The sequence below is a fragment of the Scardinius erythrophthalmus genome (genome assembly GCF_964197995.2).
Source record: "Scardinius erythrophthalmus genome assembly, chromosome: 5".
Lineage (NCBI taxonomy): Eukaryota > Metazoa > Chordata > Actinopteri > Cypriniformes > Leuciscidae > Scardinius > Scardinius erythrophthalmus.
Window position 1 is genome coordinate 10,310,941 of NC_138225.1, and position 18,242 is coordinate 10,329,182.

Consider the following 18,242-nt stretch of genomic DNA (forward strand, 5'->3'; position numbering starts at 1 on the left):
CAGAATGTTATCCAACGATCTGAGAATGTTTCCGGTTCGCTGGGATGCAATTGCACTTTAGTACATCTGTCATTTTTCCTCTCCACACCTCCTAACCCAAACACGGATGTTTTGTCAGGTGGTGTGTGATGTTGCCGCAACATCCTCTTCAGAGTGGAAATCTAACCGGAGGAAAATGCGGGCTGCTCGTCCGTTTACCCGTCTACAGATCATTGGTCTCAACACCTCCTGAACCACTACCAGGGTAAAAACACTCGGCACCCCTTTCTTACACTCTCTATTCTGCTGGGGGGGTTTTCTTCTTTACAAAAGTTTACAGAAATTCATATTTTGATTTAGCAACCTTTTCTCTAAATGGCAAAAACAAACTGTGATAAATCACTTGTCATGCCAGTCAGGTGGTCTCTTCCTGTTCAGATTAAGCTGCTTGAGTACGACTTTATGCCATAATTTAACAATCTGGCTACATGTGATTAAAGCATTCCTGATAACTTCGTAGTGTCACATTTCCACGCATATGATTGGAATACCAACACATCACGTCAGATAAACTCCCTGACATTAAAATTCTGTTTACACAAACATTTAAATGAATTAAACTAGAAGGAAAACAGGAAAATAATGCCTTTCTCTGCTGAAGAGTTTTCACCGTGAGGGTCTCGGCTTCCAGAAAAACAAAATTCATTCAACCAAAAGTGTCACCCAGCAGGATAGAGCGATTTCCCTCTGACTAGAAGGATCTAATGCAACAAAATGAAAAGAAAAAATAAACATGGCTCATTTACACTGTCTCTTGATGGAATATAATGTCATGCTGGAATCAAAGTACATCTTCGATGCATCATTACCCCTTTGATAAGCTATTTGCATTTTCTGCCTGCACTTGAAAAACATTTTTGCTTTTGATGGGGACATGGTGGTTATACTGTCGTTACCTCAAGCGGCCTGTAAGAGGTTTACACTACTGGATCTGAAGGTTGTCCATATCATTCATACGCACTGCATGATTTACCAAGCAGGTGCTTTGCTTGTGCATGCCATTTGATTTTATACTTTGTTATCAAGTTTGACACTGATATCATCTTTAATGTATCTAAAAGTGTCCAGATACATTTTTTTGGGGCCCTGTACTTCACGCACACACTTCTTTTGTCCGTATCTGCTGGACGGAAACAGTGATGCTACAGCAATGATATGGAAGTATTTCTCAAGGTTATTTTGAAAGTATATGTGGTTGTATTATGTTAACAGCTATAAAAAGTATCGTTTTTGGGACTTTTGCATGAAGATCTTATTATTGGCAACTTCCCTAAGTGCGTGGTCATGTGCTTGAATATGGCAGATATAGAAATCCTGTTTCATCACCTTTGTAGTTGGATATTTAACCCACGTGTCACATTGTGGCTAACTAAACCGTACAGGTTACGTGATGTCAAGAAGCTTGTTGTCTGCTAACAGGGAGTAGGTGGATGTCATTCATCAGAGGCCCGATTAAACATCTTAACCTTGAAGTTTGAACAGAAAGCAGAGAGCAAAGCGATGCCTCTACTTCATGTTGAACAGAAAGTGAGAGGAATTAATTTATACATGGAGACGGCCTTGAAATGTTAGCTTGTAACAAATGAGCCAAAGCACAGTCAGGAACTCTCTCTCTCTCTCTTTCTTACTCTGTTTCTTATTTTATATCAGATTTTTTTTTCTTTCAACAGGAGATTGAACACCGAATCAATTAACGTTGGATTTGATTCTCACAGTTTCCACAGACAATGCCACCATAGTGTCTATAGGTGCGTTCACAGATACAGAAAGTAAAAGAATTGTTTCTCATCAAAAACTCTGTCGATACCATAAAGGAGTCCTCACAAAAGCAACCGACTCACATATAACACACACACAGACAGACAGATAGATAGATAGATTTCTTTATTGCTGGATGAAAGATTTGCTAGACAGCCTCAGTCTGCTGCTGTTTTTCTGTCAAGAGGGCTTTCAAGATATACAAAGCTTTTGATTCTGTATTGATTATGTGATTAAAAAAAATTATGAATACAAAGCTGTCAGAATAGCATGTTTTAGGTCTTATGTTGTACATCAACTTGTAAACTAAGCAATTATACAGGATTTCAATGTTGTGCCCTACAGGATAATTTCATTTGCATTCTGGGGGTGGTTTTATTTTATTTTTTATTTTTTTACTTTATAAATATGATTTACAGGATATATATTATATAAAAAAATCTTTTTTTCCTAGCGAGTATCGTCAGTTGTGCTGTTGAATTGGCTACTGGAGGCACTGACTCTGCAACGTTCTGGAAGATTTGAACCTGTTACTTCCTGTTGGGATGCCAGGTGAGTGAGAAAAAAATAATAGAGTTTGTGTTCTGGGACAAAGAAATTCTGATTCTGAAAGGAAATCATTCTGATATGCTGATGTGGTGCTCAAGAATCATTTCTTATTTTTGTCAGTTTGAAAACATGACATTTCAGGACTCTAAAGAAAGGCCTTTTAATATAATTCTAAAAAAAAATGTTGTGGTCCATATGAATATTTTTGCTGTGAAATCTACAGATTTTTAAATGTAAGAATAACTTTTATTGTAATAAGCGGGAGCAAGAGAAGGCAGACAGAGGAGAGGATCTAACTGCAGGTTAAAAACAACATGAGAAGCACAAGTGCTGTATATACAAGATAACGAGATAAAAAGACACAGACAATCAAGGGGAAAACAATATGAAAAACTACAAAAGGACCAGGGGCGTAGCCAGAATTTTATTTTTGGGGGGGCCCAACTTAAAATGAGGGGGCAACTAATATACAGTATATATATACAGTATAGCCTATATATATAGCCTAGGCTATAGCAGCCTACGACATAGCTCGGCGATTATTATCTTTTACATGAAGTAGGCCTACAAGGGCGATTATAAAAAGTGTCAATGATGTCATCTTACTCCGCAAATAAGAGTTTGGTTCCAAAACGCGATAAACGTTAAATATGTAGGCTATATATTTTTTTTTTTGTTCCCCCAAAAATCTGTATTGTAGGCTATCTGGTCGGTGTTGAAATGTCCATTTTTAATTTTACATAAAATGCTATCCGCGCAGTCAGCGCACCATTCCACGCTTTCTAAACCGCAACGGCGGCGCTTTGAACAAACCCGGCATCCCAGTTTTCCTTCTACTTTGTGATCCACAAAAAAATAAAAAATAAATAATAATAATCATTTTGACGGCATTGGTGACCCTGTGGTGGGGAAGAAACGTAAGCCATTGAAATCTAATCATTTAGGCTACTTGAGGAGATTAAGAAGATGACTGAGGGAGGAGGAAAAATCTCGACTGTTGCTTTTTCTCACACGACAGCATCAAACTTCTGTCACGCTGACACTTTAACCCCAGGGGATCTTTTGAAAAACTTTCAATTGTTTTACTCAAAGTCAACAAAAACCGAGCAGGACCAAGCCATTTTACAGCTGATCGCCGTAAAAAAAAGTTCAGGAGGTATTTCTTAGCGATGGTGATTTTAATGTCGGCTATTTTTAGTCCAGTGCCTGTAAGTTATATAAGATTAGTATTGACCAAGTTCAGAGGCTGTCATATGTGGATCAACTTACTTTGTTGTGTATTTCAACAGTTAAAATATGAAAAATAACTTTTATATTGATTCAATGGATTAATTGCATTTTGGGGAAAAAGTGTCATGAATTTATTGCATTTTGGGGGGAAACTAATCCTTTTTTATAATAAATATTTGAAAATCAAAATATGGATTTGAAATTGTTATGTTATTATAACCTAAATATGCTATGTGAAAGTTTGAAACAAAAAATAGTGGTTTTAATCTTTCCACTCTCTTGGTAAAGAAAACACATTATTACTCAAAATTAATCATAATGAATTTATCGCGTTTTGAAACCAAACTCTTCATATACAACAGATATAGGCTATACAGGAAATGTGGTCATTCACTGGTTGTGAAGGCGGTTCATCAATTGCAAACAAGTCATTGCGCATTGTGCCGATCTGAGTCGAAGTCTCACCGCTATTCCTGTGCATCCTGTGATGAAATATACGTTTCTGTCTACTAGCCGCTTCACTCGCTGTCGTCTTGTAGTAAGCTGAAGCAAACTCAGATGTAGATAGCTTTTCTCCTTCTCGCTCATCTTTCCGTGCGTAATATTGTACTTTGCACAACGCTGCCATTCACCGCATGAACTCTCACGCGAAGATGACAGCGTAGGTAATGCACAAGTCAAATCAAGTTTGAAAACAGCCGCATTTTACCGCGCAGTATTTTGACCGGTCAATCTATCAGTTAGACTAACACATCAATAATTTCTTATTTTTATTATTTTATTTTAAGCCATCAGAAATCTGAGGGGGCCGGACATATAAATGAGGGGGCCTAGGCCCACCCAGGCCCCCTCGTGGCTACGCCACTGAAAAGGACTATAAAGATGGCAGGCAGAACATGGAACAGGAAGCATAACAAAATCCAGGGACAAACAAAGAGACCATATTACAGTTATTTTGTTAGTTAAATTTCAAGACATTCACCTACTACTGGACTGAAGCAAATTAGGTTTACTTGTGTTACATCTGTCGGCTGCAGGTGCCAACATGTGCCAACTGATGCCAGCCTAGTCCCTCACCGTTTCCATAGACTCTGTTATTCCTGGACTTCATTTCCCAGAACCCTCTGCTCATTATTAGTTTATCCGTTTCAGCTGTTTCTTGTTTCATTTGATCATCACCCTGTCTATTTAAGTGCCTTTTTCCTTCATTCAATAAGAAGTCTCGTTTGATTGTTTGTTTTGGTTCACACTCTCTGTCAGCATTTTGAGCAGTTCCTGGTTTCTTTATATTTTCCTGAGTTTTGGATTTCTTGTTCCCATCTGCCTCAGTGTATTGTATTTGTGTTCGGACTGATTACATGTGCTTGACCCTCTGCCTGGTATGGACTATGATAGGGTGACCATACGTCCTGTTTAACCAGGACATGTCTGGCCAGGATTTCAAGATCGCCCAAAATGCCCGGGATTCGGCTTTTGCTTTCTACAGTCACCATTCAATATGTTTACATTATTACTTTATTTGACACTGACACGTACGTGCCAGCTTTGCAGGTCATGCATTCTGCTTCACATGGATCCCGATCGAGACGAAAACACGTGCGTTTTAGCATTGCTAAGAAAATTCCTATCAACCGATCACTTGTTTAGCGTTCATGTAAACACTACATTCAGATTCACCAATCGGAATTAATTCAGTCCTACTTAATCAAAAGGTGTGCATGTAAATAAAATGAATGGCGACGAGAAAGCAAAAGCCGTATCCCGGATATTTTGGGTGATCTCGAAATCCCGGCCGGACATGTGCTGGAATGTGGTCACCCTAGACTATGACCTTGGATTATATTTGTTAATAAACTGCGTTTGGATTCTCACTCTCTCTGTGAATGCTGTCTTACCACCACAACCAAAGCATTACAACTTGTTTATCCATATATCATTTAAAAAAAATCATGTTAAAATGTGAATATCAAATATTATGCATTAGGCTTTTAAGTAATGTTTATTTGTACATCTCTCAATTATCATTGTACTGCATTGTAGCCTATTACATGTTTTGCCACTTCCAAAAAAAACTAAATACAGAGCTTTGATAAAACCATTAAATATCATCTTTGTAAGTCATATTATTGGGAGATATTGAGTGATGCCTGATATTGGTATGCATGTAGTCGGCCTACATTACAAGCTATCAGAATTTCATCTTACTTTTTGGCCATATAAATATCAACAACTGCACAAAATTGCATATTCTTGATTAGTTTTGGACTCTGATTCAAATTGAGCTGTTTTTTTCCTTGAGTGTGAGCTCCATATTCTCCTATCATACTGCATGAGCCATAATAGCCTGATGTATTAAATATGATACTCAGCAAAAACACATATGCAAACATTTTTGGTTTGTTTGAAGGGTCAATAAACCATTCCATTAAAAAAAAATCTGACTATTATTTTTCATATGTCAGGCTTTACAGAGTTCAAATTGAAAGGTGTAAAAAGAAAAGCAAGGTGGTTCTTGGACTGGCAAGACCGGATTTGAGTCTTAGAGTAAGGATTTGGCCCGGATCTGGGCCTTGAAGGGTCTTGTATTGATCTGGGATCTGAAACTATGAAACAGGAGGAGACTTCTTCTAACTTTCTCTCATTAACTTAAAGGTATATTGTAAAGCACAACGTTCCTGTAGTTCTGATTCCTGATTGGATCAAAATTGAATAATGGAATTATTTATAACTGATTACAAGTTACTTATCCTCGTTACATTCACGTAGCAGCAAGTGATTGACCGAAGCCGTCACAAGACAAAAAAACCCAAGACGAAATGAAGCGAATAGAGTTTTAAAAATTAAACAAATTAAAATGTGCTCTTTCATAATTAAACAGGCTAATATTGCTCTCATTGTGTTGGTGAAATTCTTACTGACATCAATGCTGAATGACAGAATTCAGGGTAGAATAACAAACTAGATCTTACTGAGTGTGTCAAAGTGTGTCAGAGTCATTTTGAATAGTTTATGAGTAGCACATCACACAGTATTGCCTAGTCTGCGGCTTTCCCGCGGAATTTGGCTACTTTTAACTTTTAAGAATTTTTTTTTTTCCAACGGGTTGATTTCCACCCCTGTAAGTACGATTTGAGTGCTCCAACACTGCCAAACCCATTCGATGTACAAATTTAGTGTAGAATTTGGCCGCCCAATGGAGAAAATCACATTGGGCAATTTGTGGGCTACTTTTAATTGAGGTACTTTTCATGCACAGATCAGGCAACCCTGACTACTCATGACCCCAGAGTTCTAACAATGAACTCATTAAGAGAACGTCCTTTTTACCTGGTCTGCCTGGAATCTGATGTGCTTGGCATGTTAAAGCAGCCTATGTGGACGTGTGGACACAAAAATATTTTGGTCTGTAGGTCATCATAAATAATAATATATTTCCATTAAAGTTCAAAAAGTAGAATTTTATTTTGGTGATTCAGATGCAGTTGTTCTGTTCAGGCAAACTGATTTAGTTGATTTGTCATTTAACAGCTATGTTTTTATCCTTAGTATCCTCCAGAATGTTTTCTACATTGGCATCCCCACTGGAAAATCCTGGAACAAAAGTTATCTGCCTTGCTCAAGGGCACAACTGTGTTCTAGTACTTGAACTGCCTGTTCCAGGTTTGAACCGGCAATCTTAAAATTACTAGCCTAGAGCATTTCATACTAGGCCACCCGTGGCCTTTTGTGAGGATTTTTGTGTGTCGAGACATTCCAATATAAATTATAGACATTCCAGTTTTTGGTCAGCGGTCATTTTTTCAGTTGTGTGTGAGAAAACATACATATAGCTTCAAGCCCATTAGTCAACAAAACTCAATAAAAGCGTAATTTAACTACTTGTGCACCAAGTTGAAACAGATGTTTTGAAGATGCATTGCAATGCATCCAATATTATTTATTGTTGATTATTAAAGGATGAATTAAATTGATAGTGACAGCAAAGTGTTACAAAAGATTTCTATTTCAAATAAATGCTGTTCTTTTTAACTTTTTCCTGAAAAAAAAAAGTATCACTTTCCACAAATATTTTAAGCAGCACAACAATTTTCAACATTTATAATAATGAGAATTGTTTATTGAGCACCAAATTAGAATGATTTCTGAAGGATCATGTGACTCAAGACTGGAGTAATGCTGAAAATTCAGCTTTGCATCACAGGAATACATTACATTTAAAATATCAAAATAGAACACTATTATTTTACATTTTTATAAAAAAAATTCTTATCAAATAAATGCAGCATTGGTTTGCATACATTTTTTATTTATTTTTTTTATTAAAATAATCGTTAGCACTTTACAATGAGGTTCCATTAGTTAGCATTAGTTAATGCACTGACTATTTCATAACTTACTATGATCAATACATTTGTTACTGAATGTATTAATCTTTGTTAACATTAATTAATAAACAATACAACAATTCACTGTTAGTTCATGTTAGTTTAGGTCTATTAAATAATATTAACAGATACAACTTTTGATTTTAATAATGCATTAATGTTCAAATCAACATTAACTGAGATTAATAAATGCTTTAGAAATGATTTTCATTGTTAGTTCATGTTAACTAATGTAGTTAACTAATGTTAACAAATGGAACCTTATTGTAAAGCTTTACCAAAAAATCTTACCGACCCCAAACGTTTGGATGGTAGTATGGGATTTCATAAATAGTAGTGCAATTTTGAAAAGGCAGAATTCCACTCTTTAGTGTTCTGCAAATTAGCACTGTGCGCCTGACCTTTTTTTCTGTATTTTAGGAAGGTGTAACCTCTTCTAGAGTGCTTGCTGGTTGGGTTTAATTGGTTTCGTGTGCATGTAGTGATTGTGAAACTGTCTGTTCATGCATAAAATTGAGTTTAATAGCTTAGAAATGTATCACGTGTGCGTCTTTTTTAAAGTGACATTGATTCTGGAAAATGGCAGATGGTCTGTGTATAACATATTGTAGTGTAAGTAGAGAGAGTGTGTGTGTGTGTGTGTGTGTGTGTGTGTGTGTGTGTGTGCGTGTGTGTGTGCGTGTGTGTGTGTGTGTGTGTGAACTGAACCACACTAATACAGACAACCAGACTGTGTCCCCTGAAGTCATGACCTAATTCAGTGATGGGCAACTTGGGCCCTGGAGGGCCACTGTCCCGCAGAGTTTAGCTCCAACCCTAATCGAACACCTGAACAAGCTCAATGTCCTCAGGATTACTAGAGAGATGCAGGCAAGTGAGTTTTTATCAGGGTTGGAGCTAAACTCTGCAGGATCATAGTTACCCATCCCTGACCTAATTAGATTTACACCAATTTTTTACCTTCATAATTTTATATGATATTTGAAGATGCAAGCATGTTAGAAATAGGGTTCGGATTCATAGGCACTTCATTGTTTTTGTGGCCACCTGACTCCAGCTATGCTGTCATCTTAAATATTTATGAAATCCAATTTTGTTGTCTAATATTAACACTTAATAGTGTTACTTGCATTATATATATATATATACACTCACCTAAAAAATTATTAGGAACACCTGTTCAATTTCTCATTAATGCAATTATCTAATTAACCAATCACATGGCAGTTGCTTCAATGCATTTAGGGGTGTGGTCCTGGTCAAGACAATCTCCTGAACTCCAAACTGAATGTCAGAATGGGAAAGAAAGGTGATTTTTTTAGCAATTTTGAGCGTGCCATGGTTGTTGGTGCCAGATGGGCCGGTCTGAGTATTTTACAATCTGCTCAGTTACTGGGATTTTCATGCACAACTATTTCTAGGGTTTACAAAGAATGGTGTGAAAAGGGAAAAACATCCAGTATGCGGCAGTCCTGTGGGCGAAAATGCCTTGTTGATGTTAGAGGTCAGAGGAGAATGGGCCGACTGATTCAAGCTGATAGAAGAGCAACTTTGACTGAAATAACCTGGTTACATATTCTCGTTACAACCGAGGTATGCAGCAAAGCTTTTGTGAAGCCACAACACGCACAAACTTGAGGCGGATGGGCTACAACAGCAGAAGACCCCACCGGGTACCACTCATCTCCACTACAAATAGGAAAAAGAGGCTACAATTTGCACGAGCTCCCCAAAATTGGACAGTTGAAGACTGGAAAAATGTTGCCTGGTCTGATGAGTCTCGATTTCTGTTGAGACATTCAGATGGTAGAGTCAGAATTTGGCGTAAACAGAATGAGAACATGGATCCATCATGCCTTGTTACCACTGTGCAGGCTGGTGGTGGTGGTGTAATGGTGTGGGGGATGTTTTCTTGGCACACTTTAGGCCCCTTAGTGCCAATTGGGCATCGTTTAAATGCCACGGCCTACCTGAGCATTGTTTCTGACCATGTCCATCCCTTTATGACCACCATGTACCCATCCTCTGATGGCTACTTCCAGCAGGATAATGCACCATGTCACAAAGCTCGAATCATTTCAAATTGGTTTCTTGAACATGACAATGAGTTCACTGTACTAAAATGGCCCCCACAGTCACCAGATCTCAACCCAATAGAGCATCTTTGGGATGTGGTAGAACGGGAGCTTTGTGCCCTGGATGTGCATCCCACAAATCTCCATCAACTGCAAGATGCTATCCTATCAATATGGGCCAACATTTCTAAAGAATGCTTTCAGCACCTTGTTGAATCAATGCCACCTAGAATTAAGGCAGGTCTGAAGGCGAAAGGGCGTTAAACACAGTATTTGTATGGTGTTCCTAATAATACTTTAGGTGAGTGTATGTGTGTGGTTTTATGCACTATTGATCAATATATATATATATATTTATTCAGCAAGGATGCATTAAAAGTTACAGTAAAAATTTATCTTTACTTATCTTTTACCTAAAATGATAACGTTTACACAAAAATATGAAGCTTCAAGCCTGATAGTTAAAAAAAGACTATTTAAAGGTTCATTTCACCCGTGGAGACATGAATGTGTATTGAAAGTGGGTCATTTATGTAGAAGAAATGTGAAATTATTTTTGAATTTGGAGCTTTAGACTGAGAAAAGCCAGAAAATGTATTTTTGGCTTATGTGGATGAAAGACAACAACTCCCAGAATGCACTTGCTTCACTGCCCTACAAGGCCACTCCCAAGCCACGCCTACCGGTAAGACAGCGCAGTTGAAAACAAAAACATCAAGGCAAGGCTACACTGTTAACGATTTTCTTGTATTTTTACAGTACAGTACTGGCAGCACGGTGGCCAGCAAGTTACTGTATTTTGATTTACAGCAACTTTACTGTAATTTACTTTACAGTACACAATATCAGTACTGTAAACTACAAAACAGTACTTTACTGTATTTTTACTGTATTTTTGTAATGTTTCTGTTTCTGCTGTAATTAATTATACAGTATTGTACTGTAAAATCTATATTGATACATTATTGCTAAATTTTATAATTTTCAAATTACTAATAATGATAATATTATATTTATATAATAATGAGTTATTATAGTATATACATTTACAGGTAATAATATTATACTGCAACTTCAGAATAACTGCAAATCAATCAATCCAAACAATGTTATTGTCAAAAACATTTTTTATTAATCAATTACACTATTGTGTATTTGTGAAAAAACATTTCATTTAGGAACACTACATGTCCAGTACACCAACACTTTACAGGTAAACAGCTTTTAAAGGGATAGTTAAAGGAACACGCCGACTTTTTGGGACTTCAGCTTATTCACTGTATCCCCCAGAGTTAGATGAGTCCACACACACCCTTCTTATCTCCGTGCGTGCTGTAACTCTGTCTGACGCACCCACCGCTAGCCTAGCTTAGCACAAAGACTGGAGGTAAACTACGGTGGCCGAGAAGGGTCACAACACATACAAACGCCACAACAACTTCATATTCAGAAAACAACTTCGTCGATTTCACATCACGTACGCTGCAAATATTCACAGCACGAGCAAATAGGGAAACGAACTGCAAACTGCAAAGACACAACGGAAATGTTTCCAGGGGGGCCTTGATCAGTGACGGACCCGCATCCATCTGGTTGTCCTCGCGCTATCTGAATGTGCGCTTTTGTTGTCTATGTCTACAAGAGCAAGAGGTAAGTGTTTCTCTTTTATTATGACAGACTTGTAGACAACAAAAGCGCACATTCAGATAGCGCGAGGACAACCAGATGGATGCGGGTCCGTCACTGATCAAGGCCCCCTGGAAACATTTCCGTTGTGTCTTTGCAGTTTGCAGTTCGTTTCCCTATTTGCTCGTGCTGTGAATATTTGCAGCGTACGTGATGTGAAATCGACGAAGTTGTTTTCTGAATATGAAGTTGTTGTGGCGTTTGTATGTGTTGTGACCCTTCTCGGCAACCGTAGTTTACCTCCAGTCTTTGTGCTAAGCTAGGCTCCAGCTAGCATACTGCTCGCAATAAGTGACAAAATAACGCCAACATTTTCCTATTTACATGTTGTGATTTGTAAAGTCACAGCGTGTACAAATAACAAGGACACATGAGACACAACCATCTTCCAACTGTACACATACTGGGAACTATATTCTCAGAAGGCGAAGCACTGCTACTTCTGCGGAGTGATTTACTCGCAGCACCTGTGGTGAGGAGCAGAGAGTTCGCTCAGAGTGTTGCGCTAATCACTCCGCCCAAGTAGTAGTCATTCGCCTACGAGAATATAGTTCTCAGTATGTGTACGGTTAGAAGATGGTTGTGTCTCATGTGACCTTGTTATTTGTACACGCTGTGACTATACAAATCACAACATGTAAATAGGAAAATGTTGCCGTTGTTTTGTCACTTATTGGGAGCAGTATGCTAGCTGGAGACATTTACCTCCAGTCTTTGTGTTAAGCTAGGCTAGCGGTGGGTGCGTCAGACAGAATTACAGCACGCACGGAGATGAAAAGGGTATGTATGGACTTCACTTATCTAACTCTGGGGGATACGGTGAATAAGCTGAAGTTCCAAAAAGTCGGCGTGAGAGGTTGAGAAACTGCATGACTTGCAGCTGTAGCTGGACACACTTTAAAATTTGGTTGGGACTTTGAGGTGGTACTGGAACCTGGCGGTGACCAAAACTGAAAAAGACATGACACACAAAAACACGTATGACAAATCCTGTTATCCACAGCACCAATAAAGATGAGCAGACAGTGTAAGAGATCAATTGTAAAATAAAATTTTGTAGAAATAACAAAAATTAAAAAAACAGCCAATTAAAAAAAAAATGTAACCTTTAGATTTTAAAACTTTAAGTTTAAAACGTATTAACATGGCTAATACAGAAAACTCCTTCCCAGGCTGCAAATAAAATTCCCACGTCCCACACGTACAGCTGTAAGAAATCAAAATACATATTATTCAGTTAACTGTTATGTTTCTTGTTGAGGACATATATTTCATACATCTGCTTACAATACATCTAGGTTAACAAAAATAAGCTTCACTTTAAACTTCACTTGACCTCTCTAAATATTCTAACTTGCTTTTTGGGCATGCATTTTACTTGTCTTTATTGCCTAATAGATCATTATTAACTCTGATAGTTTTTTTATTGATCAATTTACACCTTTATTTATATTTTTAATTATTATAGTAATCATTATTTGTCATTACAAATCACAATGCTACAGAAATGGGTCTTCAGCCTAAATAATAGAAATGAAATAAAAGGCTAAACTGGTACCAATAGCCAAACTCTCTTAGACCAAATCACCCATTTTGCGTTGCAAAGGAAAGTGCAGTATTTTTAACCCGTGTTTTCACGTGTTTTTGTGTCTAAACGACTTAATAAATTTGGTCCAGTATTTATCATAAAAGTGATAAAATCATAAAACCATCAAGTTCGCCATCCGAGAAACGGACTGCAAATATAGCATTTTGAGCAAAATAACGTACGTTATGTCTATTATAAGTGCTTGTTTTTACCACTGATGGGCTCGGATGTTATGGAAAGGATCCTTACAGATTGAGATAACAGTTAACGTTAGACATTTTTGTTATCATAAGATCCTTCAAACGTAACGTTAACGTCAAATGCAGTAATTTTTATCTCGCAGACGATTGTATAACACATTTAACGTTAATTAACCACCTCGATTTGTCCTTCCACCGTTCCAACAATCACCAAGTCTGTTTTGGTCGAAATAAACCGTAAGGTAATGTTAATTCACTGTTCAAATCTCGAGTTAGATTTGAAAATGTCGAGACGGTCGAGACAAGCAGCGGGGTGAAAGAGCAGATCTAACTAACGGTGTTTTTGCAACCGTCGCTGGCTAAACTTCCACTGTCATTTGTACACTATAGTGTAAAATCCTAAAACCTTATTATAAAATTCAAAATTAACTTACCAAATTTCCAGATATCCGCAGAGTGAGATCCATTCATCCAGCGAGTGATCTGCTGCGATCTGCCTGCAGTTGAGTCTGACGTCAGTCGGGCGGCGCACGCTCTCTCTGTTTACAGCAACCCTGTATTATTGCCAGGCATTTTACAGCCAGGTTACAGCTAGGTTACAGCAACACTAAAATGTACTGTAAAATGTTCCCGCTCAAACAAAATTACCCACAATACAATGCAAATGACGGTACTTTACTGTAATATAAAAATGCAGTATTGTACTGTAGGTTATTACAGTACTGTGCTGCTAAATCTACAGCGACATTTAACAGTGTAGGCTACGAGTGAGTCTCCGTGACGAGTTTGCCCAAAATGTCCGGGATTCGGCTTTTGCGTTCTACAGTCGCCATTCATCATGTTTACTGTGGCGAGCAGGACGAGGCTGAGGGGCGCGGGAGAACGGCGCGAGGCCGGTGGCGTGATTACTGACGACCGACACCTGTGAGGCACTGTTCTCGTATCTCGCACGGAGGAGCAGGTATTTTCTTAGCAATGGTAAAACACACATCAACCGATCACGCCACCGGCCTCGCGTCTTTCAACCGATCACGCCACCGGCCTCGCGTCTTTCAACCGATCACGCCACCGGCCTCGCGTCTTTCTCCCGCGGCGCTAGCCTCGTCCTGCTCCCTGTATTACTGTGATTACTGATGAGCGCGCCTGTGAGATGCACCGGTCTGATGGGCTATCTCTCACGGAGGTGCGGGTATTTTCTTAGCAATGTTAAAACGCAAATCAACCGATCACTTGTTTAGCATTCATGTAAACATTACATTCAGATTCACCAATCGGGGTGAATTCAGTAAGATTGAAACAAAAGGTGAGCATGTAAACAATGGATGGCGACCGCAGAAAGCAAAAGCTGAATCCTGGACATTTTTGTCGATCTCGACAGCCTACTCAGCTTTCTACGTCCCTGTTTTCTGCAGGTTTCTGCCGTTGAAATCAAACGCACTGGCACTGATCTGTGATAGGTTTGTTAGCGCATTAGGTCCAACCCCCTATGGGCGGGTGGATCTAGTGCTTGTAGTCTTAACAGAAATCCCCCCCTCTTACACTTCCTCCTACAATGACGCAAAATGACGATTTTTGCGTCATTGTAGGAGGAAGTGTAAAGATGTAAATACAGATTTCTCTCGTCTCGGGGGAAAATGAAAAAATGTTGCATGACCATTCAATAGTATGACTGGGTTTCTAACAATGCAAAGCTTAATGCAAATGGGTGAAGTGTCCCTTTAAGAGCGTAATTTTCCACAACAGACATTTTGAAACAGATGCATTGTAATCCATGCTATTCTATATTTATCAGGTGCATTCAATTAATCAAAAGTGACAGCAAAAACATTTTAAATGTTACAAAAAAATCTTTTTCAAATCAATTCTGTTCTTTTTAACTTTGTCCTGAAAAAAGATATCAGTTTCCACAAAAATATTATGCAACACAACCATTTTCAACACTGATAATAATAAGAAATGTTTCTTGAGCAGCAAATCAGCATATTAGAATGATTTCTGAAGGATCGTGTAATGCTGAAGACTGGCCGCTGAAAATTCAGCTTTACAATCACGGGAATAAATTTTAACATATATTCAACAGTTATTTAAAAGCGTAATATTCCACAATATAACCGTATTTTTGATAAAAATAAATGCAACTTTGGTGAGCATACAAGACCATTAAAAAAATCTTTCAGACGCAAACTTTTGAACTGTAGTGTACATTAAAATATATAGCTGCTTTTTTAGGGTTAGGGGTTTGTTTAAATCACTAAGCTCAACTTTGATCAATAGTAATAGAGATACTAGCCTTAGCCATCACACCTAATGAGAGCTTACAAGAACAACAACAACAAACTGGAACAACAAGGATCAGAGTTAATGGAGAAATGATGAAGCCCTCGAATTTAGGTGGTGTTTAAGAGAGAGATACAGAGGAAAAAGAGAGATAGAGAATTTAATCCTTCATCTCCTGGAGCTACAGGTTGGTGCTAGTGAAGGATGAGGAGAGGGAGGCCAAGACAAATGGAAAAAGAGGGAGAGAAATTGTAAGAAGCGTCTCCCAGAAGAGCCTGGAGGGGCTCCTACCTTCCCAGAATCCAATTTCCAATAAAGTGAAGCTTTATGGGAAAACGGTACAGCATGGCAGAGAGCAGATATTACAAAAAATAATGAAACTTTATCAGCCGCCGTTAAAACCCAAGCCGAGAGGAGAGGGAGCTTGAGATGTGCAAACTTGTTTTGCTCCATCCTTCTATTTCTTTCCGTCCTCTCAAGGTGACATACGATTCTGATAATACTCCAGGTTTGGTGAGCACATTATGAAGAGATCACGCAAATAATTAATATGTCAAGAAATTTTGTGCGTCTCTTTATCTGTCTCTGTCTGTCCTTCTCTCTCTCTCTCCGTATCTCTCAGGGACCCTGGAAGGAGCAGAACCACGATAAAGAGGCTGAATAAGGAAAAGGCAATAGAAGCCAAGTGGGAGCAGTTTATCGCCCCGCCAAAGGTTTTCTCCTCCAAATAGCTCTTTCTCGCTGGAATTTTTGAGTTCCTCTGGCTCCACTGGGGCTCTATGAAGCGATGTGTTCTCTTCAAGCACACCAGTGGGATTTAGACAAGTGTGCCACATTAGTTGCTTTCTGGAAGACACAGTAAATAAGAAACGGGGCTAATTACACTCTCGGCAGAAAGAAACTGTAGGCAACAATTATTTAGGGTGGCTTAATGGCTGAAGATCTGAGCTGGTAATCAAGTGGTGAGCTATGAGCCATCGCCATTGTGGCCATTGATCAAGAAACTTTGGTTGTGTTTGTGATGGGATACTAGCATGCTGCATGGTATACACTCTATACTAATAATGCAAAATAGTGTGTGGAAAAAGTTAGTATTGAAACATTTAAAAAAGTAGTATTCTACATCAAGTCACATTTATTCATATGGCACTTTATACAATACAGACTGTTTAAAAGCAACTTCACATAGAAATATTAATAGTCTTAATGTTGTAAATATATACATTATTTTGGATTTCTTTTACTTTTTTCATTACAGTAGAGTAAAAAGGGTTTGTTCGCCCAAAAATGAAAATTCTGTCATTAATTACTCAGCCTCATGTCCCAACCCTGTAATGCTTTTGTTCATCTTCGAAACACAAATGAAGATCTTTCTGATGAAATCTGAGAGCTCTCTGACACTCCGGCTACGCACCTACTTTGACACTTAAAAAAGTTCATAAAGATATAGTAAAACTAATCCATATGAATTGAGCAGTTTAGTCCAAAGTTTCTGAAGAGACTTTGGTATTTAGGCTTTTATTCACATATAAACATTCATCAACTCGCACAACAGTTGTGGTAAACAGAAGCCCAATCATGTTTGCTTGACATGCTTGAAGTGCTTGGCGTGCTTGAGGCATTCTTGTGTGTTACGCAGCACGTTTGAGCTTCCGCAAGAGGTTTCTTCTCACGTCAAGCAGGTTATTCTCGGATCAATGTTTATGTGTGAATAAAAGCTTAAATTCCATCTGTTCATTATATTAAGTGATTGAGTCTCTTCCGAAAATTTGAACTAAACCGCTAAATTCTTATTCGTTTTACGATTTCTTTATGAACTTTTTGAAGCGGCAAAGTGGTAGTTACGTACACTGTTAGAAAAATCTGTAGAAATTACAGTATTACTGGCAGCTACTTGCCAGTAACTTACTGTAGATTTAAATTGATGTTATTTACTGGCAACAATTTGTTCAAAATTAAATGAACATTAAACATTAACAAGTCTTTATCTTTACAGAATAAAACTAAAATAACATCCTCATGCAAAGCATTCTGGGAACCAAAATCTGAAGGAAAGAAATAGAAAAAGGTTGATGAAGATTTCTGGTTCCCAGAATGCTTTGCATTAGATTGTTATTTTATAATTTTATTCTTTAAAGACAAAGACTTGTTAATGTTTAATGTTCATTTAACTTTGAACAAACTGTTGCCAGTAAATAACATAAATTTAAATCTACAGTAAGTTACTGGCAAACAGCTGCAAAACTACAGCAAATTTTTTACAGTGTAGCTGTCAACGGTGGGACAGAAAGCTCTCAGATTTCATCAAAAATATCTTCATTTGTGTTCTGAAGATGAACAAAAGTCTTACGAGGTTGGAACGACATAAGTGTGGCGCTTCATTTTGACGCTTCAAAATGAGAGATTTTTCACTATTGGATGAACTAACCCTTTAAAAAAAATTTTTAAATGATAT

At 38.0% G+C, this 18,242-nt stretch overlaps 1 protein-coding gene across 1 annotated transcript in view; it reads left to right on the forward strand.

Moving 5' to 3' along the window:
- Positions 1 to 913: 913 nt before the first annotated feature.
- Positions 914 to 18,242, forward strand: part of LOC308691340 (coiled-coil domain-containing protein 60-like) — a gene marked incomplete at its 5' end in the record, with an annotated part of 30,653 nt that continues 13,324 nt past the window's right edge. Inside the window, 3 exons of the mRNA XM_081366416.1 lie at positions 914 to 976; positions 2,252 to 2,349; positions 16,410 to 16,500. Of these exons, the coding sequence (XP_081222542.1) occupies positions 914 to 976; positions 2,252 to 2,349; positions 16,410 to 16,500 (252 nt within the window). The remainder of the gene's footprint in view (positions 977 to 2,251; positions 2,350 to 16,409; positions 16,501 to 18,242) is intronic.